At 43.5% G+C, this 25,975-nt stretch overlaps 1 protein-coding gene across 1 annotated transcript in view; it reads left to right on the forward strand.

Annotated features, from left to right (window-relative positions):
• The window catches only part of SMC1B (structural maintenance of chromosomes 1B), a 38,474-nt gene that overhangs the window by 3,871 nt on the left and 8,628 nt on the right, over positions 1-25,975 (forward strand). The window contains exons 3-21 of the mRNA XM_069967878.1: positions 4,016-4,128; positions 4,266-4,469; positions 4,901-5,139; positions 5,332-5,590; positions 6,405-6,545; positions 6,626-6,708; positions 6,816-7,023; positions 8,609-8,794; positions 8,873-9,052; positions 11,243-11,389; positions 11,469-11,606; positions 14,274-14,390; positions 15,345-15,451; positions 15,606-15,747; positions 17,709-17,854; positions 18,125-18,278; positions 18,681-18,779; positions 19,838-19,994; positions 23,901-24,055. Of these exons, the coding sequence (XP_069823979.1) occupies positions 4,016-4,128; positions 4,266-4,469; positions 4,901-5,139; positions 5,332-5,590; positions 6,405-6,545; positions 6,626-6,708; positions 6,816-7,023; positions 8,609-8,794; positions 8,873-9,052; positions 11,243-11,389; positions 11,469-11,606; positions 14,274-14,390; positions 15,345-15,451; positions 15,606-15,747; positions 17,709-17,854; positions 18,125-18,278; positions 18,681-18,779; positions 19,838-19,994; positions 23,901-24,055 (2,975 nt within the window). The remainder of the gene's footprint in view (positions 1-4,015; positions 4,129-4,265; positions 4,470-4,900; positions 5,140-5,331; positions 5,591-6,404; positions 6,546-6,625; positions 6,709-6,815; positions 7,024-8,608; positions 8,795-8,872; positions 9,053-11,242; positions 11,390-11,468; positions 11,607-14,273; positions 14,391-15,344; positions 15,452-15,605; positions 15,748-17,708; positions 17,855-18,124; positions 18,279-18,680; positions 18,780-19,837; positions 19,995-23,900; positions 24,056-25,975) is intronic.

Here is a 25,975-nt window from a genome sequence, read left to right on the forward strand (position 1 = left end):
TCTGCCCATAGAGTGTACAGGGCAGGGATCCGCAGCGAGAAATTCGCTGTGGATCCCTTACGTGTGAACGCACCCTAAAAAACTTTTTTTTTTTACACTGTACAACATGCAATTATTAGATTGCATGTACTGATCTATGCTATGCAATGCTATAGCCTGAGAGCAGACTCTACACATAGATGGCCGAACCAACAGGACGGAGGTAAGAGGCTCACCCCCGCCCGTCGGTACATGTGATTGCTCAGTGACAGAAGCTTGTTCTGTCACTAAGTACCTTAAACGCTGCGATCGCTATAGATCATGGCGTTTAAGGGGTTAATGAGCCTCTCATTACTTCTGGCCCCGGACACACTGATGTGTGCAGGACCGCTCTCACTGCAGCGGTCCCGCACACATCAGAAGCCACTCACTCAGGATCATATATATACTCTTTCCAAACAGAATTTTTATTGAAAAGGTCAGCAAATATAAAGCATGTAACAATTAGGAACACGCAGGTCCCAGACAAGATGAAAATTCAGCAAAAACAATGAAGTTGACCTTATTTTAGTGTTTTATGAGTTATTGCAGAAGCTTAATATACTTGGAGACCTAATAAGCTCCAATTATTCTATGCTGAGGCGACCATAAGAAGTAAAATCATAAACTAAAAAACTATAAGACAAAAACAGAAGAAAATTGATAACAGTAAAAGTACCACAGATCACTACAGTTCTTGTTGCATTTATATGACTACATAAAATACAGAAGGTGAGGAATTACTAGTAGGCTTTCAACACAATGTGGCATATAGTTTAAGTAGGTATGTGAGTCAGCAAATATTTTTTGTAGAAAGCTTTCCAAGGTTCCCATATATTGGTGAATTTTTCGTGAGTGCCGGACTCCCAGCTACATAACTCCTCTAGTCGTGCTATCTGCTGGACCTTCTCGATCCATTCGTTAATGGTGGGCGGAGTTTCCTCCCTCCAATGGATGGGAATGAGGAGTTTTGCTGCAGTTAGTAATAGGGTTGGTAAGTGGTTTTTGGCTGGAGAAAATGTAGGACTAGGTGCCCAAAGGAGAATAAGTAGAGGATCTAAAGGAACATTACTGCCACATATTAAATTTATATGTTGAATGATTGCTTCCCAAAAATATTTTAGCTTTGGGCAAGAAAGCCAGATATGAGAGAGTGTACCTGAGCATGAATTGCATCTCCAGCAGGAGATATTTACTAGTGAGTGTCAGAGGTTTCTAAATGGCTTCTCTTCTTACAGAGATGCCTTATGGTTTGAAAACTACCTGAGCATGGAACAACTCCCTAAAGGCTTAGTCTCTAAATTATATAAGGGTCTGCTCACTAAAGAAGCCGACAATACACCATCATTCATAGTGGCCTGGGAAAAAGAGCTTAATATTACGCTCCCCCAGTCTATAGTCTCGCAAATTTTTAAAAACTCACATGGCTTTTCCAGATGTGTCAAGATCCAAGAGAATTCTTACAAATTACTCACAAGATGGTACAGGACACCACATCTTCTTAAAAAAATGAACATTCTAAAATCGGATCATATATATACATTCCTACTGCACAGGGTATGTGCAGTAGGAACGTGTATATATATATATATATATATATATATATATATATATATATATATATATATATAGATAGATAGATACAGTGGTGCCTTGGATTACGAGCATAATTCGTTCCGGGACTGTGCTTGTACTCCAAATCCACTCTTATACCAAAGCAAATTTTCCCATAAGAAATCATTGAAATGTAGTTAATTGGTTCCACACCCCAAAAATCATTTTATAATCATTATAGCAGCAGTGTGTATAGCTGAGTGTGAGTGCAAGCACATTATAGCAGCAGTGTGTATAGCTGAGTGTGAGTGCAAGCACATTATAGCAGCAGTGTGTATAGCTAAGTGTGAGTGCAGGAACATTATAGCAGGAATGGAGAGGATGGGAAACACAAGGACTGACAGAGACTGCAGGGAGTATGAGGGAATGAGCAGGGCAGATGTGGACACAGTATAGCAGCACTCTCTGTCCGGGGAGAGAGGGGTTACAGCTATAAAGAGATTACCCCCACAGTCCTGTCCCCTGATGCAAGCCCCAGCCTGAAGTGGATCTGCTATAAATTGGAAGGTGAGAGAGACTTCCTGAGTCAGAGTACAGGGCTGTAGACCCCGCTATGCAGGCCATGCCCCTCCCCCACTCACGCTCTCACCCAATACCAGGAGCTCTTAAACCAAAGCAATGCTCTTAAACCAAGTCACAATTTTGAAAAACTGTGAGCTCTTCTTGCAAACCGCTCTTAAACCAAGGTACCACTGTGTGTATATATATATATATATATATATATATATATATATATATATATATATTTATTTAGATTACTGAAGGAAAGGGGTTAAAGGGGTTATCCAGCATTCGAAAAACATGGCCACTTTCTTCCAGAGACAACACAACTTGGTTTGCAGTTGAGCTCCATTCACTACAATGCAAAAGCTGCACCCAAACTGGACACAGCAGTGATGCTGTCTCTGAAAGAAAGCGGCCATGATTTTCTAATGGTTACGTGAATAGAAAAGAAGGATACAATGGCGCTGCATGTGCAGGTCAATAAAACAATAACATATAGAGGAAAACTGTGCTCATGCACGCTCACCTGGAGGGGTCGTACACAGTTAGGCACGACTCACACATTATTGGTATGCTACTCATTTCGAGGGTGAGAATTCATAGGTAAGTGCTAGTGTGCCTGATGAAGAGGGGATTCTCACCCTCGAAATGCGTAGCTTACCAATAATGTGTGATTTGACTCCAAAAGCTGTGAGCCGTCTCTCTGCTACGTTGGAGACACCTGGCTGGTTTTTACGTGTTTTTTTAATGCTGGATAACCCCTTTAACTGAACAGATGTTGATAATCTATCCTGTAGATAGGAACTAACTATTGAGAAGACTTAAAGCAACGATTCTATATTGTTCTGTCTAGAAATAGTACAGGGTCAGAGTCAGAAGTCTCAGAACCCCCTTTTATTTCAGAAATATAAAGGAAAATGACGTATCCCAGCAAGTAATGGTTGGGAAAGGGGGGGGGGGTATCTTTTAGGCTATGTCTGGAACATGGTCGCCATATTAGATGAAGTTTAAGTTTTTCCAATTAGTCATGTTGCATATTGTAGAAAAGCAGATTTGTCTCAGAAATCGATCGTCCCAATCAGATCTGCAATATCCATTGTGGTTTAAAAGTGATTCATAATTGTTGGATTTGGCACCTTCAGCTCTGTGTTCAGCCCCATGGACAGCTCTGTGGAACACAGAGCTGAAGGTGCTGGATCCAGTCGTCCCTTCTTTTCCAAGATTGATAGGGGGTCCCAGAGATCAGACCTCACCGCTCATAAAGAGATGGAGCGGAGTAAAATGCCATCACTTTGTGGGATTAGAACAGCCCCTTAAAGTGTTACTGTAGTTTAAAATATATTTTTTGCAGAAATCAATAGTACAGGCGATTTTAAGAAACTTTGTAATTGGGTTTATTAGCCGAAAAATGCAAAAGCAGTTTGAAGCTCTCCCCCCTGTCTTCATGATTTTCTATGGAGAGGGGAGGGGTGGAGGCACCAAAACAGGACAACAAAGAGTTAATTTACAGCTACATCACCGGGCTATCTCCTGTCAAGTCAGCACTTACCTCTCTGACCTCTGAATACTAGCTTTCACACAGGTCCTGCTGTGTAATCCTTTGTTCTCTGCCCTCTGCTGGTGACTAATCTCCCTCCTGATAATTTTCTGATAATGAGCAGTGAATGAGAGAGAGAGAGGAGGGGGGGGGGGGCTGGGGAAAGTCTTTTTGAATGCAGATAATGGCAGATTTGCCTAATAAACCCAATTACAAAGTTTCTTAAAATCGCCTGGACTATTTATTTTTGCAAAACAAAACAACCAAAAAACGACAGTGAAACTTTAAACATTCCCTGCGAGTTGACTATATTTTACCTGTGGTAATAACAATTGTTTTTAGGGAATTCTTCCGACTATCAACTGAATAAGAAGTCACTGGGCCGCGCAGCCTATGTTTTGGAGCTAGAAAAGATTGGAGTGATTGTAAAGGCCAGAAACTGTCTGGTGTTTCAGGTACGACTATAGTAAGCTGAGATTTCTTTCCTGAGTGTTTTGTGTCCATGGGTTACATCACAGACCGGGAACATTCCTCTTCTGTGGATCACGTCCCTCTTCTTTCTTTTTTTTTTTATACATTTACCTTACGGCAGGGAGAGGTGGAGTCTATCGCCATAAAGAAGCCGAAAGAAAGGACTCATCTTTTCGAACAAATAAGCAACTCCTTGGAATTCGCCGAGGAGTACGAGAAAAAGAAGAAACTGATGTTACAGGCCGAGGAAGACGCGCAGTTCAGCTACAGCAAGAGGAAGAACGCGGCAGTGGAGCGAAAGCAGGCCAGGCTAGAAAAGGAAGAGGTGGGTGTAGCTTAGAATAGACAAAAATAAACAATATTTGCCATCTATATGTGCTGCAGTAATGATCCAGTAAAGAATTAGGACCTTTAAAGGAGAAGTCCAGTGAAAATTTTATGAAAGTATTGTATTGCCCCCCAAAAGTTATACAAATTACCAATATACACTTATTAAGGGAAATGCTTTTTTCCCTGCACTTACTAATGCATCAAGGCTTCACTTCCTGGATAACATGGTGATGTCACTTAATATGGCACCATCTGGTGTTTATATAGCAGTATAGCAATCTGCACGTCCACCTGCCGAGTGGAGTGGGTCTGGTGTATTACAGTGAATTGTATTTGCATGGAAAAGATGGTAAAAGAGAAACTGTATGGTCAGGTAGCCTTCTATGTATTTGGCATCTATCACACAGTATTTTGGGATATCTGCAGGCGGACGCCTACAAGAAGCTCCAGCACCAAGTGCGCAACAGCAAAGCAAAGCTCCAGCTCTTTCAGCTTTACTACAATGAGAATAAACTGGGCTCTTTAGCGAAGCAACTGGAAGAGAAGCGGCTCGATACCAACAGCCAGAAAGAGCAGCTCGCCCATTGTGAGTCCGAGCTGAAGGAAGCAAAGAAGGGACTGGGAAAAGTGACCAGAGACCTGCAACATCTTGAGAAAGAAATAAAGTAAGTGCATAATAAGATGTTATATACTAGAGGGCCATTATATCTTATGGGGGGGGGGGGTATAATGTTTTATAAGACCCCCCCAATGAGGTATATTGTCCTGTGCCCCCCTGTACAATGTTTTATACTCACCTGTCCAACTCCCGCGCTTGTTTTGTTCGGAATTAACACACTGCTGTAATTTTTCTTAAGGATCAAAGAAACATCATTAAATGACTTAAGACCCCAGTATATTAAGGCCAAAGAAAACACGGCCCACCAGATAAAGAAATCCGAGTCTGCTAAATCCTCCTTGAAGAATAACGAGAAACGCTGCAATAAATTGGACCAGGAGATCGAGGAACTGGAGACGGAAATCGCCGCCGTTCAAGAGGCCTGGAGAGCGTTTGAGAGGAAGGTGGAAGAGGATCAGACAAGGAGACAGGTCGATGTCGAGTTAGAACAAAGTCAGGTAATAGAAGAAATCGCTCCTACATACACATTATAGAAGATTTTTTTTTGGTTAAAGCTTCCAGTTAATTTTTTTTTCCTTTCTTTGGTGTTACAAAGTTATATAGATTTGTAATTTACTTCTATTTAAAAATATCAAGTCTTCCAGTACTTATCAGCAGCTGTATGTCCTGCAGGAAGTGATGTATTCTTTCCAGCCTGATACAGTGCTCTCTGCTGCCATCTCTGTCCATGTCAGGAACTGTCCAGAGGAGGAGAGGTTTTCTATGGGGATTTGCTACTGCTCATGTTTTTTTGCAGAAATCAATAGTACAGGCGATTTTAAGAAACGTTGTAATTGGGTTTATTACATTTTTATCATGAGAAAAGCAGTTTGAAGCTCTCCCCCGTCTTCATGGTTTTGTATGGAGAGGGGAGGGGTGGCGGGAGATGAGGAACCAAAACAGGACAACAAAGAGTTAATTTAACGCTACATCACCGGGCTATCTCCTCTGAAGTCAGCACTGACCTCTGAATACCGGCTTTCCTACAGGTCCCACTGTGTAATCCTTTGTTCTCTGCTTGCCTGTACTATTGATTTCTGCAAAAATGCAAATGTAAACGACAATGACACTTAAAGTATTTGACTGCGTGTTTTGGGCTTATTAAGCTTAAGATTGAATAGTGCTGATCTTATATTAGAGAAAGGCAATGACCTGACTTCTCTATATTATACTCATATATTGGCAAACAAGTTAGATGGGATTTCCTGTTTAGGTTGTGTGAGAAGAATATGTCAGAGCAATTTCTTACAATCCTAATGCTGTTTGTTACAGATAGATCAGTACAAGTCACTGAAGGACGCGGCAAGGAAGAAAGGTGCCGTCTTGCAGCAGCAGCTCGAGAAACTACAGTGGGAACAGAAAGCCAATGAAGAGAGGCTAGCGATGGATGAAAGGAGACAAAAGGAGATAGAGGTAAGTCCATGGTATCCCTCACGCCGCTGAATGCCCATAGCGTTCTGATGTTACATGCACTTTCCTCCTGTCATATACAGGGGAATAAGAAGTGTGTTGAGGAACAGATAGAAGAATACCAGAGACGTGGAGGGAAACTAGAGAATTACATTACCAGTTGCAAGTATGTATTGTGCAAGCACACATATTCTGCCATTGTCGTCACGTCACTTGTAATTGTTTGCCCTGAGATGCATCCTGGTAGTAAGATGGCTGAAATGTGTTTAACAGCAACACTCTGGAAGAGAACAAGAGCAAAGAGGAGCAACTTGTACAAGAAATAGAATCGGGGAGGCAGAGAATGTCCGAGGTCAACGAGCAGCTCAACAACACGTGCAGCGAACTCCAGAACGCCCGAATCGATTACCATGAAGGAAGCTGTCAGAGGAGGAGAGCCGAGATCCTAGATAGTCTGAAAAGGATGTATCCGGATTTTGTGGTAAAAACATGGGGCTATAATGTCTACATTCAGAGTAAGTCTACATGCACACGGCACAGCAGCCGCAATCCACAAACCTGATGAACGGAGCCATTCAAACAAATGGGTCTGTAGTTGGACAGCATATGGAATGTGTTAATGCAGCCTAAGGGACCTAAAACACAAAGCATTAATCACTCTGTGTAAGAAAGACAACGATCAGCCGAAGAAAGGAACATCGGCTGATCGTTTACGATTAATAACAATGTGTGGCTGATAGCTAATGCTAAGGTAAAAAAAATAAAATAATAAAGATTATACTTACCTGTCCAGGCTGCCCAGGTGTCTTGCTGTCCCATCTCTGAAGCTGAGAGGCCGCTCCGCCAATCACTGGCTGTGGAGTTGCCCCTTCTTGGCCAGTGATTGGCTGAGCAATTCTCACTTCAGAGACAGGATCAGAGGTGGTGCAGGGAACTTAGAAACAAGGCTGGAGCCTGGACAGGTAAGTAGATGTCTTTATTATTGTTACAGCAAAGCAAGGGCTGCACGGACATCGCTAATGATATAGATGAAAGGAAGAAATCCCCTATGAAGTCGCAGCAGGTACTACGTGCGGGCTTGGCTGTGAATCTACGGGGGATCACGGCAGAAAAATCAGCTGCATATGGACCTACTCTATAGAGGCTTTCTAATTCTCTGAAACTGGTGACCAGTCCTAAGCATAGGTCATCAATATTAGATTGAAGAGGGTCCGACTGCTGTGAAAAAATGTGTATTTGTGGTTATCAAAAGGTTGAAGTGTCACTGTTTTATTTTATTTTATTTTTTTGCAAAAATCAATAGTACAGGAGATTTTAAGAATCTTTGTAATTGGGTTTATTAGGCAAATATGCCATTATCTGCATTCAAAAAGACTTTCCCCAGGTCCCGCCCCCCCCCCCTCCTCTCTCTCATTCACTGCTCATTATCAGGAAATCTTAACTCTTTTACATCAGTCGAGCCCTGTGTAACCTATGGAGAGGGGAGGGGGTAGGAGGGAGATTAGTCTCCAACAGAGAACAAAGGATTACACAGCGGGACCTGTGTGAAAGCCAATATTCAAAGGTCAGAGAGGTCACTGCTGACCTCAGAGGAGATAGCTCGGTGATGTAGCTGTAAATTAACTCTTTGTTGTCCTGTTTTGGTGCCTCATCTCCCTCCTCCCCTCCCCTCCCCATAGACAACCATGAAGACAGGGGGGAGAGCTTCAAAGTGCTTTCTCATGATAAAAATGCATTTTCGGCTAATAAACCCAATTACAAAGTTTCTTAAAATTGTCTGTACTATTGATTTCTGCCCAAAAAAATTAAACGACAGGTACACTTTAAGGGTTCAGCCATTCACCAATCCTACTTCTCCATTGTCCAGCTTTCTCCAAATGACTGTAGCCCGGACTAGTCAGACCTTTCCTCTATAGATACATGATGACATGTAATCCTTTCCCACCGCTACAGGGCCTTGTTGATCATTGAATATCTATCAGATCGCAATGTTTCTAGTTTTGTACTGTCCTTGCTTTAGCAATACCATCACTTGTAACTTCTAGGTTTTTTTCCCTGTTTTTAAGTATGGCCGATTATTTGAGCTGTGTCATCCGATCCATAAAAAATACCAGCTTGCCGTTACCAAAATGTTTGGCAAATACATGAACGCCATCATCGTGTCTGGAGAAAAGGTGGCAAGAGACTGCATCCGGTTCCTCAAACAGGAAAGGGCAGATCCCGAGACCTTCCTGGCCTTGGACTACCTGGAGGTAAGTATTACTGTCCACAAACTAACATAAAGCAGTAGCAGGACTATAGCGCTGATCTCACAAGCGTTCGCTCTACAGATAAAACCGATCAATGAAAAGCTGCGAGAAATAAAAGGGGCCAAGCTGATCATTGACGTGGTGCAGTGCTCCAGCCTCCCACTGAAAAAAGTCATTCAGTTTGTGTGCGGCAATGGACTGGTGTGCGAGACCTTGATGGAGGCGAAACATATTGCATTTGATGGTCCTCAAAGGCTTAAGGTAAGTTATTTATTTCTTACCTTCATCCTTGGCACCATTTTCATGCATTTTATAGTCTCCTCAGCATGGCCTCCTCTCTTGCCCCTTGTGACTTCTAGTTTTGAGGGTCCTTGAAAGACCAGGGGGGTCCCCAATTTCCCCGCCGGATTCTGTACAAGGTGCACGCTTCTTAGTGAACCTGGCCTCCTGAGCAGGTGTAGATTTCTGCCATGATTAACGCCTGCTAAATCAGGCGCTGGAGGCGGTCACGCGTCCTCCTCGCCTTGCCACGCTCCTTCCGCCCCTCCGTCTTCCCATTGGGCGAGCAGGAAATAAATACAGCAGGTGTACGACAGGGAGAAGGGGCGACTTTGCACCTTCTCCTGAGTCCCTGGCGTACGCCTGGAGTGCAACATTAATAAATGTCTCCCCAGGCCTACAGCGATAGACCCAGATGTGAAGGATGGCGTTCGTCAGCATGTTGTATTAATTTAAAGTGTTGTTTGTTTTTTTGGTTTTTTTTTATTGCAGAAATCAATAGTCCTGGCGATTTTAAGAAACTTTGTAATTGGATTTATTAGGCAAATCTGCAATTATCTGCATTAAAAAAGACTTTCCCCAGGTCCCCCCCTCTCTTATCCACTGCTTATTATCAGGAAATCTCGACTCTTTTACATCAGTCGAGCCCTGTGTAACCTATGGAGTGGGGAGGAGGGAGGTTAGTCACCGGCAGAGAACAAAGGATTACACAGTGGGAGCTGTGTGAAAGCCAGTATTCAGAGGTCAGAGAGGTCAGTGTTGACTTCAGAGGAGATAGCCGGTGATGTAGCTGTAAATTAACCCTTTGTTGTCCTGTTTTGGTGCCTTATCTCCCTCCACCCCTTCCCTCTCCATAGAGAACCATGAAGACAGGGGGGAGAGCTTTAATTTGCTTTTTCATGATAAAAATGCATTTTTCGGCTAACAAACCCAGTTACAAAATTTATTAAAATCACCTGTACTATTGATTTCTGCAAAAAAAATTTTACGACAGGTACACTTTAAGTTGTGTTTATCAGTGAATAACATGGTTTTGGGAATGAAGAGCATTTTTGAAAACCAAGGGGGACATATTAAACATTTGTACACTGTTACCTTGGTTTAAGAGTAACTTGGTTTAAGAGTGTTTTAGTTTAGGAGCTCACAGTTTTCCAAAATTGTGACTTGGTTTGAGAGCATTGCTTTGGTTTAAGAGCTCCCTGTACTGGGTGGGAGAGGGAGTGGGGGAGGGGCATGGTCTGCATAGCGGGGTCTACAGCCCTGTACTCTGACCCAGGAAGTCTCCCTCACCTTTCAAATCATGGCAGATCCACTTCAGGCTGGGGCTTACATCAGGGGACAGGACTGTGGCGGTAATCTCTCCATAGCTGTAACCCCTCTCTCCCCAGACAGAGAGCGCTGCATGTATGTGCCCACATCTGCCCTGCTCATTCCTTCATGCTCCTGCAGTCTCTATAAGTGCTGATTGGTCCATGCTGAACACACGCCCCTTCCCCATTGCTGTCATGTGACCACACAGACCTCTGACAGCAGCCCTGCTTCTCTATTCTAGCCCGTTGTACTACGCTACTGCATTATGGGGATCTGCAGCTCCATCCTGTATCTACAAACTGCTGCTGTGTTATCAGGTTTATGCCCTTACTATACGTTATACTCCACATGCTGATGGCTATACTGTACAGTAACTTATAATATCACATATTCTGCTGTTTCTAAATGTTTGTTTCATTGGTTTTACACGTTATTCAGAATAATAAATCATTATATTTGGGGTGTGGAACCAATTTTTTGCATTTCTATGATTTCTTATGGGAAAATTTGCTTTGGTTTAAGAGTGGATTTGGATTACTAGCACAGTCCCAGAACGAATTATGCTCGTAATCCAAGGCACCACTGTACTGTGATCTACTAAGTAACTATAGCGCCACCTATCGGTGACTTTTTATACTAAAATGTTTAATAAATGGTGAGCCCATCTTCAGAAGTGCCTGTTGTTCTATTTCTAACTCATCTGGAGCAGCAGATCTTCCTTCGGCCCTTACTTTGTGCTAAAAGAACATTTATTAGGTGGATAGAAGAGGGTGGACAGGAGAGAATATGGCTGCAGGATGACATAGAGACAGATGTACAATAGCACAAGTCAGTGTAGTAGAAATGGAGGTTATCTTTCAGGCCGTCTCCCTGGATGGAACTTTGTTCATGAAATCCGGCGTGATCTCCGGAGGATCGAGCGATCTACGATTTAAGGCCAAACGGTGGGACGAGAAAGAGATCAACGAGCTAAAAGAAAAGAAAGATTCCCTGATGAGCGAGCTGAAGGTGAGCGGCCGCCATGATGTCGTCTTCTCGTATTTAGGCGGCTGCGATTGTTTTATTGGTTCTGCTGCTTTTACCTTAGGAGCTGATGAAGATAAAGAGGAAGGAGAGCGATTTAAAGCAGCTTCAGGCGCAGATACAGGGAACACAGACCCGGCTCAAATACTCCCAGAGCGAGCTGGACGTTATTAAAAGGAAACATCTCGGCAGCTGCTTGTCGGTAATGAAACACCATCGCACATTTATTTTATTTTTTTTGTCGATAACGATAAGGAGCTTGAAGAGAGGTTTTCAGGATGGAAAAGAAGGATCTCCCATTTATCCTGGGAACGGCGTCACCCTTGGCAGTGTCTGGTGAATGGGGTTATAGAAGTCCTGCCAGGGGTAGGGCTGGGCGATATTGACCTTAATCAATATCGCGGTTTATCGCACATGTAACCGCGGTAACGATAATTCAACGATAATTATGACACGCCCCTTTTTGCAAACCACACCCACACCAAACTGACAACATTTCGATTAAAAAAAGTAAAAAAGAACTCACTGAGCAGCAACCCGTGGTTAGTCTATTATCATTATTATTAGTCATTATTAGGGGACCTGGACATGCATATACAGGTATACAGCCTCTACAGGATGTGTATACACAGGGGGTCACATAGGGATTGTTGTTTATGACTATACGGGGGTGGGAGGGGGGGGGGGGTGGCTAGGGGTGTATTACTATACAGGAGGTACATAGGGATGGAGGTACGGGTCTATACATGGGAGTGCATATGGATAGAGATGTATGACTATACAGGGGGGGGATAGGGGATGTATGACTATACAGGGGGGGGGATAGGGGATGTATGACTATACGGGGGGGATAGGGGATGTATGACTATACAGGGGGGGATAGGGGATGTATGACTATACAGGCGGGGCACATAGAGATAGGAGTGTATGACTATACAGGGGGAGGCACATAGGGATAGGGATGTATGACTATACAGGGGGGGGGCACATAGGGATAGGGATGTATGACTATACAAGGGGGGGGGCACATAGGGATAGAGATGTATGACTATACAGGGGGGGATAGGGAATGTATGACTATGCAGGGGGGGATAGGGGATGTATGACTATACAGGGAGGATAGGGGATGTATGACTATACAGGGGGGGATAGGGGATGTATGACTATACAGGGGGGGCATAGGGATAGGGATGTATGACTATACAGGGGGGGCATAGGGATAGGGATGTATGACTATACAGGGGGGTACGGATTGGGGTGTATGACTATACAGGGGGGTACGGATTGGGGTGTATGACTATACAGGGGGGTACGGATTGGGGTGTATGACTATATAGGGGTGTATTACTGTACAAGGAGCACAGGGAGGTGTATGCTGGGACCTGTAGTCCCCTCAGTACAGGGCTGTAACATAGGAGGAATAATGGGCTGCAGCAGGCAGGATGCCACACACAGCAATGTCTCCTATAACTTATCCTGCCTGCTGCAGCCCATTATTCCTCCTATGTTACAGTCCTGTACTGTACTACAGGAAAGCCGCCGCCAAGTGCTGCTGTGACATGGCCGCGTCCCTGCACACACAGGACAACATGTGCAGCGCTCGCCGGCCGGGTGTGTGTGTGTGCCGGTCCCCCCTCCCGGACCAGTCCCATCCGATCGCCCCCACACCCGGCCGGCGCGGCCATATCACAGCAGCACTTGGCGGCGGCTTTCCTGTAGTCCCCTCAGTGTGCAGGGACGCCGGACCGGACGGGTGGTGGGCGCTTTGGCAGGACAGGTGCGGTGGGACGGAGCTTCGGACCGGACGAGTGGGTAGGGCGGACAGGTGCGCGGACCGGACTGGCGGTCGCTTGGGGAAGGGGAGAGCATTCTCACTTGGACCCTGCTGCTGCTCCTCCACCTCCCGCTGATACCAGCGCTAGTGCCGGGCCGCACATGTGTGTGCGGGGGGCTCTGACAGGACGGGCGCAGGGACACAGAAATACAAAAATACCGCAAATACCGTCCTGGCCAAGTTGAAGTCGGTTAACCGACGCCAGTGACGATATCGGTATTTTTGCGGTATACCGCCCAACCCTAGCCAGGGGCAAAATTTTTCTTACAGCAGTGGCAGGGGGGTAATATAAAAAACTACACCAACTCACCTCTCCCCGTGCCTCTCCAGCCACTCCGGGACAGAGCTGATGTCACGACCCGGACTGGACGCTCAGCTAGTCAGCCACTGATTGGCTAAGTGGGCTGTCCATCAGCCGGGACAGGCATTCTTCCCCCGAGTCGTGACGTCATCACAACTCGGGTGAAAATACCTTTTGGCGGGAGTCCTGGGGCCGGTCACGCTGCTCAATGAGAGGGGAGGCTTGTTATTCCCCCCCCCCCCACCCCCCTGCTCCTGTCGCCTGTCCAAATTTTGACATGGCCAGACCTTTCCTTTAAAGCGAATGCCCGCGTGTGTCGTAAACAGGGTTACCAATCCATTAAGTTATAGAACCCAAAGCCAATGACAGCCTAACTGTCCCTAGGAGGGTACTGGGATGATATTCTATAAAATACTTGGCCTGTGGTTTATTCTTGTTACTTGCAGACATAGATCATGTTATCAATTATATATATATATATATATATATATATTTATTTATGTAGTGGTGCAGTGGTTTTACACTTTTGTATAGTTCTCACAGATTATGCTGCTGAGTGTCAAATTCTGGGAAAACCCCTTTAATCTGGGATAAACATATATTTAGAATAAGGAAATCGTATAAAAGTAGTCTAGATGGACCAAGTGGGCTTTTGCTGTTGACAGTTTTTTTTTGTTTCTATGATTTTTCATGTTTTTTTCTAATAAACTCTGCTTCATTTTTTACTTAAACAGGAAAGATCCAGACTAGAAAGCGACTTCTCTAATTTGGCGTCTCATATGACAATGTTAGAGGAGGAACTTGAAAGGAGAAGACTGGAAATTGAAGAACTTCAAGAACAAATGAACAAGGTTATTAACTGTGTCTGATTTATTAGACTGGATGATTAGAAGCTTCCAGAATAGAAGGAAGCAGGTAATATGTGTCTGGGTGAGGAGTGTGTGCACACTAGACAAGCTCACTGTGTCTGCTGCCGGGTGTGTGTAAAGAATGTATAGTTAGGGGCCTTAAAGTGTCACTGTCGTTTTTTTGGGCAGAAATCAATAGTCCAGGCGATTTTAAGAAACTTTGTAATTGGGTTTATTAGGCAAATCTGCCATTATCTGCATTCAAAAAGACTTTCCCCAGCCCCCCCCCCCCCCTCCTCTCTCTCATCCACTGCTCATTATCAGGAAGTCTCCACTCTTTTACATCAGTCGGGCCCTGTGTAACCTATGGAGAGGGGAGGAAGGAGATTAGTTGGCAGCAGATTACACAGCAGGACCTGTGTGAAAGCCCGTATTCAGAGGTCAGTGCTGACTTAAGAGAAGATAGCCCAGTGATGTACCTGTAAATTAAATAAAACGCTCCATCCCCGGCTGATGACTTCTTTAGAGCTTCAGGCTTCATAATGTATGTTGCAGAGAACTTTTTTGCCGGTCAAAAGTTACTGATCACACTGGGTCCCACTCCTGAGGCCCACTGCGATCCCAAGATTCAGCCGGGGGGAGTGTACAGCAGCGAGCTTCATTCCCTGGATGGCAGGTAAATCTGTCTCGTTCCTCCATGGACTCTAATTCAGTAAACAAGTCGGATTTGGTTGACAGGTCACAAGGCATGTCTACAAACCTCATTAGGTTCAGTTCAGACTATTGTTCCTTTGTCCATGGAGCTTGCCATAAAGCATTTCTCTGAATACTAAAATAGAATAGAGAATATCAGCCATGTTTTTTTGAACCTGGATAATCCCTTTAATAAGGAATTACAACAATATTGTATACAAATAATCAATAATATAAGGTATTGTACACTTTTTTCTTGTTTAGGTGGAGGATAAAGTGTTCCGAAATTTCTGCGCAGAGATTGGTGTGTCTAACATCCGGGACTATGAGGAGGAGCACCTGAAGCAACACCAGGAGACCGATAAGAAGAGGTATTGTATCTGACATGACATTGATTATTCCTTATGGCTCCCGCTCGTCTGTTAGCGTCATGGCGGCTGCTGATCCCAGGCTAACCAGCTTCATCCGGTCATCGCTCAGTAAAACGCCAAACGTTTAGACCGATCTTTTCTTCTTATTTTCTAGACTGGAATATAGTAATCAGAAAACACGATTAGAAATTCAGCTGGAATACAGCCGGGGACAGCTGAAGAAAGAGACGGAAAAGACCGCAAAGCTGAAGGAGAGTATGAGGAAAGAAGAGGAGGAAATAGAGAAACTGAAGAAGGTACCATAGGCTTCTGTGGGGCACAACCTTTCACAATAAGAACACTTGTTCTATTAAGATTAATGTCCTGGTTTATTATTGGCTTGGCCACGGTTAAACCGTATGACCGACTATATTATTCTAACTGGAAATTCAGTCCACGTGGAGTGGAAATATAAATTCTAGTTTCCTTCACCGTATGGAAGCAGCTAATGCTTTGTCAATAATGACCATGTGAATGAACCTTCTGTTCTCTGACAACTAAGAAATTACACGAACTGCCGATGCCGCGTGCTGTTGGAATATATATATATACTTTCCTGCCGTGGGGCCACCGGTTCACAAGGAAGAGTTGAAGAGAGCAAATAAGTTTAAGTGGGTGTGTTGTGTTGTCGCTGTTTTATGGTTCACTTTGGGGGAGTATTACGGACTGCATCTAGCTCCCTTTTGTATATAATAGTATACACTTATGGTCCTATTACAAAAAGTGGTTATCGGCCGTATTTGGCCGTTTATCGGCTTTATAGTGTAATAGGTAGTGTTAAACAACAATCAGCCAACATGCACAATGTCAGCTGATAGTTGTCTTTCAACGCGTTGAAAGAAAATGATGGCGATAGCAACGGTCTGCTGGTTGTTGCTCCATGAAATAGGAGCGGTGGTAGAAAACCATTGCTATCTCTTATGAGCTGAAGATTGTCCGAGCAGTTCCCCCGTAGCTCCCCCCCCAGCTTACTGTTGGGGCGTGTAATAGCGCAGACAGCGAGCGGGGAACAAGGGGCAAGTGAGCACTGACCTGACAGGTTGGCGCATGCTTGCTCCTTTAATATCGGCCTGTGTTATAGAGCCTTTAGAATGCCCTTAGACTTTCACTTTATCACCTATATAATGTAGATAGCTGAGTACAGTGCTTGACATTTTTTGTTCCATAGTGAGTGAATGGAGTGGCAAGACATGCTTGATTCATTAGACACTTGATAAAGAGACTGGACTGGTCTTGAAACGCGTTGTGTCGCTGGCATAATTCTTTTAATAAATTTTATGATATTTTATATCACTATTACCTCTTGGACCTGCGCCTGTTACCCGCCTTGGAGTGGAGGAGGATACTGACAATGCTTGATCATAGTCCCTCTCAGAGGGGGGAGACAATGGACTTTCTCGTGAATCAAGGGCGTCCCTGTGTTCAAACTTTTACGGTCAGATACTTAAAGGAGAAGTTAGACTTTTTTTCAAAACTACTGAGAAGGAGGTGGGTGAACAGAACAACATGCACCTGCCTCCTCGGCACCAGCACTGTAACACTATCCTTTTTGGTGTAGAGAGGGGACTCGGGACGTCTCATTCCTGCCTCTGTCACTGTCTGGCTGAGCAGGCCTGACATGTCCCGTCCCAGATCCCACTCAGACCTAGAAGTGGCCAGGGACCGGGGCATAAAAAAAAGTTGGTGCCCGGACTTCTCCTTTAATATTTACGCCATACTGTACATAGGTTATTGGTTGTAATATTGGGATAACCATTAGCAGTCACATGCTTATTTTATTAACGTAAGATAACGCCAGTGCTTGCTGTTACATCCCACACTGTCTTTAAAGTTAGTCTGAAAAATTGTCTAATATTACCGTTCCCCCTGCTTACCATTGGGACTAGTTTACTGATACTTCCGAGTTTTAAACCCTACTAGCTCAATAGCCCAGCATTCCCCCCCATAGACATTTAATTTTTTTTTACCCTTCTTCTTCTTCCTTTCCGTTTCTGCACTCTTTCTCTCTTCTTCTCCTGTTTGGGCTGTGGCCCTTTTGGTTCCTGACTGCTGTTACTTCAGTGATAGTCTGTTTTTGTTGCTACGTCTCTTTCATCAGTTGTATCTTTGCCCGGCGCCTTACCTGGCGCTTGTTTTTGTTATACCTGAAAATTGTAATAAAATTGAGAATTAAAAAATAAATTTCTTGAAATAATAGATTTACATGAATGTCATTTAGGAAGAACAAAGAATTCGCCTCAAGGTGGAAGAAGTTTTATCTGAACAGCAGCAGCTCAGAAACCAGCTGACACTAAAGAAGTCGGAGCTCAGGGACGCTCAGAACTTGGTTGAAGACGTACGAAAGAGGCTCCTGAACGTAAACAGGTAGTGAGGTCTTTCTCTAGCTCAGGAATGGGGGAAACTACAACTTCCATCAAGACTGGACAGCCAAAGCATGATGGGAATTATAGTTTTGCACCAGCTGAAGGGGCACAGGTTCCCCGTCCTTGCTCTATTCGTACAATGTTGAATTATGTGGGTCTATGATCTTCTGCCCTCCCGCTGCTTATCGGACCATAGCCTCCCTGTGACACCTTGGTGATGATCTCTGTGAATCACTCTCTTAATGATCGATGCTGTACATGTTTCCCGTAGGGACGTGGGCAAGAAACAGAAGGAAACAATGACAGTGGAAAGCAAGATAGAGCAGAAAAGGCTCGAAAGACACAATTTACTTCTGGATTGCAAAGTGCAGGATTTAGCGGTTGATCTGCTGGCCGGCTCCCTGGATGATATTACTGAGATCGAGGTAAAACCTGCTGGTGTGATGTGTTACAATGTTCTCTTTATTGTGGAGGTTATACTACAAACCTTACCAACATTTCATTCTTTTTAACCCTCTTTTTGTTTTTGCAGTTAGGTAGCCATATATTTTTGTAATTTATCATTTCTATCTATCTATCTATCTACCTATCTATCTATCTATCTATCTATCTATCTCCTATCTATCTATCTATCTATCTATCTATCTATCTATCTCCTATCTATCTATCTATCTATCTCCTATCTATCTATCTATCTATCTATCTATCTATCTATCTATCTATCTATCTATCTATCTCCTATCTATCTATCTTGACAAAGGACAAAGTCACATGTGTAACATTGGAACTATTATGTTCAATTTCATTCGTCGTGTTTGTGTTTTCAGTTGGAGACAGAAAGTGGCAGCACTCCGGCCACCGCTGACATCTATGAAAGAGAAATGAATATTCTCATTGACTACGGACATCTTCCTGAAGATTTAAAGGTATATGCATTTGTATGTTCCTTTGTTTTAAAAAGGGGCTTCCTATCTTTTAAAGGGATACGCTATAACATTATGACCAGCGAGGGTCTGATCTCTTATCGAACGATCCTAATAGCAAATGGCCAACTGAGTCATTTTGGGAACACCAGAGGTCGTGATCAGTGGGATTCCGACCTCCGTGGCCCTTATGCATCCTAATTATGAGGTAGTCCATTATTGATTCAGAACTAAAGCAGGCGCCCCATCACCTACAGTCACTGTAATAGGTGGGGGGTATGACTACAGGCATGATGGGGGTATGGCTCTCCAGGCATGATGGGAATTGTAGTTTTGCTACAGCTGGAGGGCCGAAGGTTCCCCATCCCTGATGTAAACAGTTTATTCTCAAGATCACGGCTGCTCTCATCTATTCTATCCTCATCAAGATCCTAGTGATCCCAAGATCCTAGATGAAAGGTGAAGAATTTGCAGCCCCCCAGCTGTAAAACTACAATTCCCATCATACCTGGACAGCCAAAGCCAACATGAATACCAATTTAAAGGGAACCTCTGCTGCCCAGACTACAGGCAGCATAAAACAGGAACAATGGTGTAGAAGCTGTGACACCAGCCAAACCATCAGGGTGGTCTTCACCTCATTGGTAGATTCTAAGGTTGGGTTCACACTACGTTTTTGAAATCTCTTTTTTACATCCGTTTTTTTTGCACAAAAAAAACATGAAAAACGGATGCGTGTGTGTATAGTTTTTCCATTGAATAGCATTAAAAAAGAAACGGATCCGTTTTTTTTAACGTACGCAAGAACGTAGTCGACCTCATTTTTGTGTCCGTTAAAAAAATTGGATCCGTTTTGATCCGTTTCTTTTTTTATAATGGAATTCAATGGAAAAACGGATTAAAATGGATGCGCACACATGCATCTGTTTTTCCCGTCCGTTTTTTGCAAAAACGTAGTTTGAACCCAGCCTAAGCAAGCGCAAAACCTTACAGCTCTGATTCTCATATACAGATAGCTACTAGAAGATTCCCTGTAATTCGCTTCTATGTTCTTCTTACAGGACCTAACCACAGAGAATGAAATCTCAGCCGAACTTATGAAATTGCGTCAGGAATGTATCAGCCACGAGAACGACCTCCTGAAAACGTCCGCCCCCAACTTAAAAGCTATAGAAAGATTTCAGAACGTCACCGACAAGTTTCAAGAAAGCGCAGATGGTAAAACTTACATTATAGATGACGGCGATTGCACGTGCGGTCACAACAGAAGGGACAAGACACAAGTACATCACAAGGGAGATATTGTTCATGCATTATAATACATAGACCTCATCACTGGGCACAGCATATGGCGGTGACATATTTTATTTCCTTATCCCTATCATTTATTATTCCATAACTTTTTACAATTTACCATCTATGGCTGGGTTCACACTACGTTTTTGCAAACCTTTTTTTTTCATCCGTTTTTTGCAAAAAACAAATGCCTTAGTGTGCATCTGTCTTGATCCGTTTCTCCATTGACTTCCATTATAAAAAAGGATCAAAACGGATCGTTTTTTTTTTTAAGGCTGGGTTCACACCAAGTTTTTTTTTTTTTTTTTTTTTTCAAAAAAGATGGAAAACAGATGGGAAAAACGGATGCTTGTGTGGGCATCCGTTTTGATCCGTTTTTCCATTGAACGCCATTATAAAAAAACGGACACAAAAATTAGGTCGACTACGTGTGTACGTTTTGATCCGTTTTTTTTATAATTGAATTCAATGGAAAAACAGATGCACACACATGCACCCGTTTTTTTCCATCCAGTTTTCATCCGTTTTTTGCAACAAAAAAAAAACGGATTGCAAAAACGTAGTGTGAAGCCAGCCTAACGTACACAAAAATGTAGTCAACCTCATTTTTGTGTCCGTTAATAAAACGGATGCGTTAGTCAATGGAAAAACGGATCAAAATGGATGCAAAAACGTAGTGTAAACCCATAGAGCCAGGGTTTTTTTTTTGCCAGGTAAATTTTAAAAGTGTCAGTTTTATTCTTACAAGTTCAACATCTTTGTAACTTTTCATTCCATATTTTTCTTTGGGGGGTAGGAGGAGAGGGGAAATGTCAACCAAAATAGACCAATTATGGTTATTTGGTATTTTTTAACATTTTGTTGATTTTTTTTTTTACTTTAATGTTTTAGGCTTGATGGCCTGATGGGGTACTAAATGGCAGACCAGGGGCCTTGGAAATCACATGACCTCCAATAAGATCTGTCAGATTCCTTAATGTTTGTGTGGACCATAAGTCGCTCTTTCTATCCGTTCATATGAGAAGGGGAATTTTGGCGCATAAAAATTCTATTAAAAAGTTATATAATTTTATTTTTACCTTTTTTTTTTTTTAAATTGTGTGGCAACAGTAAGAGGTGACACGGCCGGTCTGCTGCCACCAGTAGCTTTGTCCGAAACAGCGGGGCTGCTCAAGCTCGAGTCCGGGCACAATTACACATGCATGTAGATACTGAGGCTCCCTTTTGCTGTCTAATACATGTTAGTATTAGAATATACACAACACTTGGAGAAGCTGTCTGTGTCACTAGTTCCTGTCTGTATAATACTTGTTAGTATTAGGGTACCTTCACACAGCCGTACCGCAGCAGATTTTATGCTGCGGATCCTGCAGTATCGAATCTGTAAGTGTGAATGCACCCTTAGAATAGACATTACACTGGGAGAAGCTGTCTGTGTCACTAGTTCCTGTCCGTATAATACTTGTTAGTATTAGGGTACCTTCACACAGCCGTACCGCAGCGGATTTTATGCTGCGGATCCTGCAGTATCGAATCTGTAAGTGTGAATGCACCCTTAGAATAGACATTACACTGGGAGAAGCTGTCTGTGTTAGTAGTGCTGCAGTTTCCCTGATGTCTATATAATACATGTTAGTAACAGCATAGACATTACACTGGGGGAAGCTTTATGTAGTGCTGCAGCTGTGACACTGTGAAAAAAAGTGAGTGGGATAATTATCTATCACCCCTTAGGGCCCTATTCCACCGGACGATTATCGTTCAGATTATCGTTAAATCGTTCGAATCTAAACGATAATCGTTCAGTTGAAACTAACGAGATCGTTGATCGCTATATAAGACCTGGACCTATTTTTATCGTTGCTCGTTCGCAAAACGTTCGCAAATCGTTCACATTGAATAAGACGTCGTTCGGTCGTTGGCAGTAGATACGAACGCAATAGCGAAGAAAAAACAATCGCAAATACGATCATAAGTAACAATTATCGTTCCATGGAAATGAGTGAAGGTTTTCAGATCTTTCGCAAAAGCGGTTGTTTGAGATCGTTAATCGTTAACGATTATGTGAATGATAATCGTCCGGTTGACTAGGGCCCTTACTCTGTTACACAGTATCATGGCTACAGCACTTCGGACACAGACAGTTTCCCCAGTTTAATCTGTATTCTGTTGCTAAAATGTATTATATAGACATCAGGGGAGGCTGCAGCACTAGTGACACAGACAGCTTCCCCCAGTGTAATGTCTATTCTAATGGTAACATGTATTATATAGACAATAGGGGAGGCTGTAGCACTAGTGACACAGACAGCTTCCCCCAGTGTAATGTCTATTCTAATGGTAACATGTATTATATAGACATCAGAGGAGGCTGCAGCACTAGTGACACAGACAGCTTCCCCCAGTGTAATGTCTATTCTAATGGTAACATATTATATAGACATCAGAGGAGGCTGTAGCACTAGTGACACAGACAGCTTCCCCCAGTGTAATATCTATTCTAATGGTAACATGTATTATATAGACATCAGAGGAGGCTGCAGCACTAGTGACACAGACAGCTCCTCCAGTGTAATGTCTATTCTAATGGTAACATGTATAATATAGACATCAGGGGAGGCTGCAGCACTAGTGACACAGACAGCTTCCCCCAGTGTAATGTCTATTCTAATGGTAACATGTAATATATAGACATCAGGGGAGGCTGCAGCACTAGTGACACAGACAGCTTCCCCCAGTGTAATGTCTATTCTAATGGTAACATGTATTATATAGACAATAGGGGAGGCTGTAGCACTAGTGACACAGACAGCTTCCCCCAGTGTAATGTCTATTCTAATGGTAACATGTATTATATAGACATCAGAGGAGGCTGCAGCACTAGTGACACAGACAGCTTCCCCCAGTGTAATGTCTATTCTAATGGTAACATATTATATAGACATCAGAGGAGGCTGTAGCACTAGTGACACAGACAGCTTCCCCCAGTGTAATATCTATTCTAATGGTAACATGTATTATATAGACATCAAAGGAGGCTGCAGCACTAGTGACACAGACAGCTCCTCCAGTGTAATGTCTATTCTAATGGTAACATGTATAATATAGACATCAGGGGAGGCTGCAGCACTAGTGACACAGACAGCTTCCCCAAGTGTAATATCTATTCTAATGGTAACATGTATTATATAGTCATCCGGGGAGGCTGCAGCACTAGTGACACAGACAGCTCCCCCAGTGTAATGTCTATTCTAATGGTAACATGTATTATACAGACATCAGGGGAGGATCAGTATCACTAATGCTGCATCCCTGCAGTTTCCAACGCAGCCATTGGTGGCAGCAGAGGGGCCCTGTCACCCCTTACTGCTTTCGGGTACAAGCACACACGGCATATACGCTGCGTATTTACTGCTGCGATACGCAGCAGATACGCAGCAGATTAGATCTAAATAACTGAACACAGTATCAAATCTGCTGCAGATCAGCTGCGTATCTGCTGCGTATCTGCTGTGTGTGTTTGTACCCTTCAAAAAATATTTAATTGTGTTATATTACAAAGTCAAATTTAAAAAAAAAATATATTTTTATTTGCTGGAATACCACTATGACTGGGACTTTTATAGGAACGAATAGAGAAGCCTCACTTACAGTCTACACAGCAGGCGCCTTAGGATTCGGCAAGTCTCATTGAGAGTCATGTAGTCCCTGGTTGTGAGATTCGTAGCTGTGAAATGTCATGCGCACTAATAAACCGTAGTCACCATATCTTAGTGAAGAGCTTCCTCTCCTGTCATGTTACAGTCCGTCTGTCTATTTCTCTCATAGCTTTTGAGGCCAGCAGAAGGAAAGCCATTCAATGTAGGAGTGACTTTGAGCAGGTGAAGCGCAGGAGATATGAGCTTTTTAGCCAGTGTTTTGAGCATGTATCTTTAGCTATCGATGAGATCTACAAGAAGCTCTGCAGAAATGCCAGCGCTCAGGTTTGCCAGATTTCCAGTTACTGCATTCAGTTATCATAAAGTGTAGAGAATATATGGAATAATGTCAATCTACGGTATTCAGATTGCCTGAAAACACCAGGTGGCCATACACATAAGATACAAGGTCAATATACACCTTATACTTTCCTCAGTCGTACCTGCCACTCGCGGCCGGTTCGACTGTCAGTATAAGGTGTATTTCTTGAACGACCACCGACAGATGTCAGTGGAGGTGACTGAAAAATTATTGCTCGACTTTTTTGTTCTGGGAGAGATAAGCCTCAGACAGAGCTCTCTGGCTATAATTACCCCTCCCTTATGCCAGGTTGAACGTTCCCCAAGGGAACAGGGAGGACGGGGGCTGGACGGTAAAGATAACTGACAGCTGAGCGATCGTTCGTCTGTGCACATGTATGGGGGTAGAAGGGGTAGTGACTCTCCTTAGGGTGCGTTCATACCTACAGGATCTGCAGCAGATTTGATGGTGCAGATTTGATGCTGTGTTCAGTTATTTAAATGAAATCTGTTGCGGATCCAGTAAGTGTGAACGTACCCTGAGGGTGCCTTCACACCTACCGTATCGCAGTAGAAAATCCGCTGCGGATCCGCAGCAGATCTGCAGCAGATTTAACTAAATGAATGAACACAGCATTAAATACGCACTGTCAAATCCGCTGCGGATTTTCTACTGCGATACGGTAGGTGTGAAGGCACCCTGAAGGAGATAATTGTAAGTTTAACAAGTGTTTTTGTGAACAGCTATCAAAGGTGTATGTCTATCTTAGCATATGTAATCTTACTATGGTCGCTGGGACTGAATACGAACATGATCGGCCGAGTACAGGCACCGTATAAAGCAGCCTGATTGGACCCCTCTGTATAGTATAACATCCTCTGTTAGTATAGGCTAATAGGAGTCCAGCTGTTTACTGATCAGCTGATTTAGATAGTCACTGTCATAAACCCCCCCCCCCCACACACACACATGTGATAGACTCATGTGATTCCTAAAATTTAAAACACTTAAAGGGGTACTCTGGCAAAAAATCTTTTTCTTTCGAGTCATCTGGCTTCAAAAAGGTATACAGATTTGTAATTTACTTCTATATACAAATCTTCAGTCTTGCAGTACGTATCAGCTGCTGTATGTCCTGCAGGACGTGGTGTTTTCTTTCCAGTCGGACACAGTGCTCTCTGCTGCCACCTCTGTCCATGTCAGGAACTGTCCAGGACAGGAGAGGTTTTCTATGGGGATCTGCTACTGCTCTGGACAGTTCCTGTCATGGACAGAGGTGGCAGCAAAGAGCACTGTGTCAGACTGGAAAGAATACACCACTTCCTGCAGGACCTACATCGGCTGATAAGTACTGGAAGACTGGAGATTTGTATATAGAAGTAAATTACAGATCTATATACCTTTTTGAAGCCGATGATTCAAAAGAAAAAGATTTTCTCGTGCGTCTTATTGGGGGACACAGATACCATGGGTATAGGCTGCTGCCACTAGGAGGCGCTGACACTAAGAGAAACAAAGGAAGTGACTCCTCCTGAGCAGGATATACCCGCCCACAGGCACTGAGCTAAACCAGTTTAGCTTAGTGTCAGTAGGAGGCAGACACAGGTCTGGGTTCTCCAGACCAGTTTCTTCCTTTATGTTTAGTTAGTTGGTTTTTCTTTTTCCTTCTAGGTCCTATGGATTCTTGGGCACGGTGGGTTATCTAAAACTCACCCTGATCCCCCCACTATGCGACCAGGGAACAGACCATAAATGTAAATGGGCTGTGACCCCTCGGTCGCCACCGGCCGGCAACGTGACACCAGGGCCCCAGATCAGTCTGACTATCTGGTCGCCTTTCTGCGGACTCTGTATCCGCACAGCCCCTTCCCGCCTCGCCCCCCAAAGCTTGGCGCGTAAGGTGA

Source organism: Dendropsophus ebraccatus, chromosome 1 (assembly GCF_027789765.1).
Source record: "Dendropsophus ebraccatus isolate aDenEbr1 chromosome 1, aDenEbr1.pat, whole genome shotgun sequence".
In the NCBI taxonomy this organism is placed as follows: domain Eukaryota; kingdom Metazoa; phylum Chordata; class Amphibia; order Anura; family Hylidae; genus Dendropsophus; species Dendropsophus ebraccatus.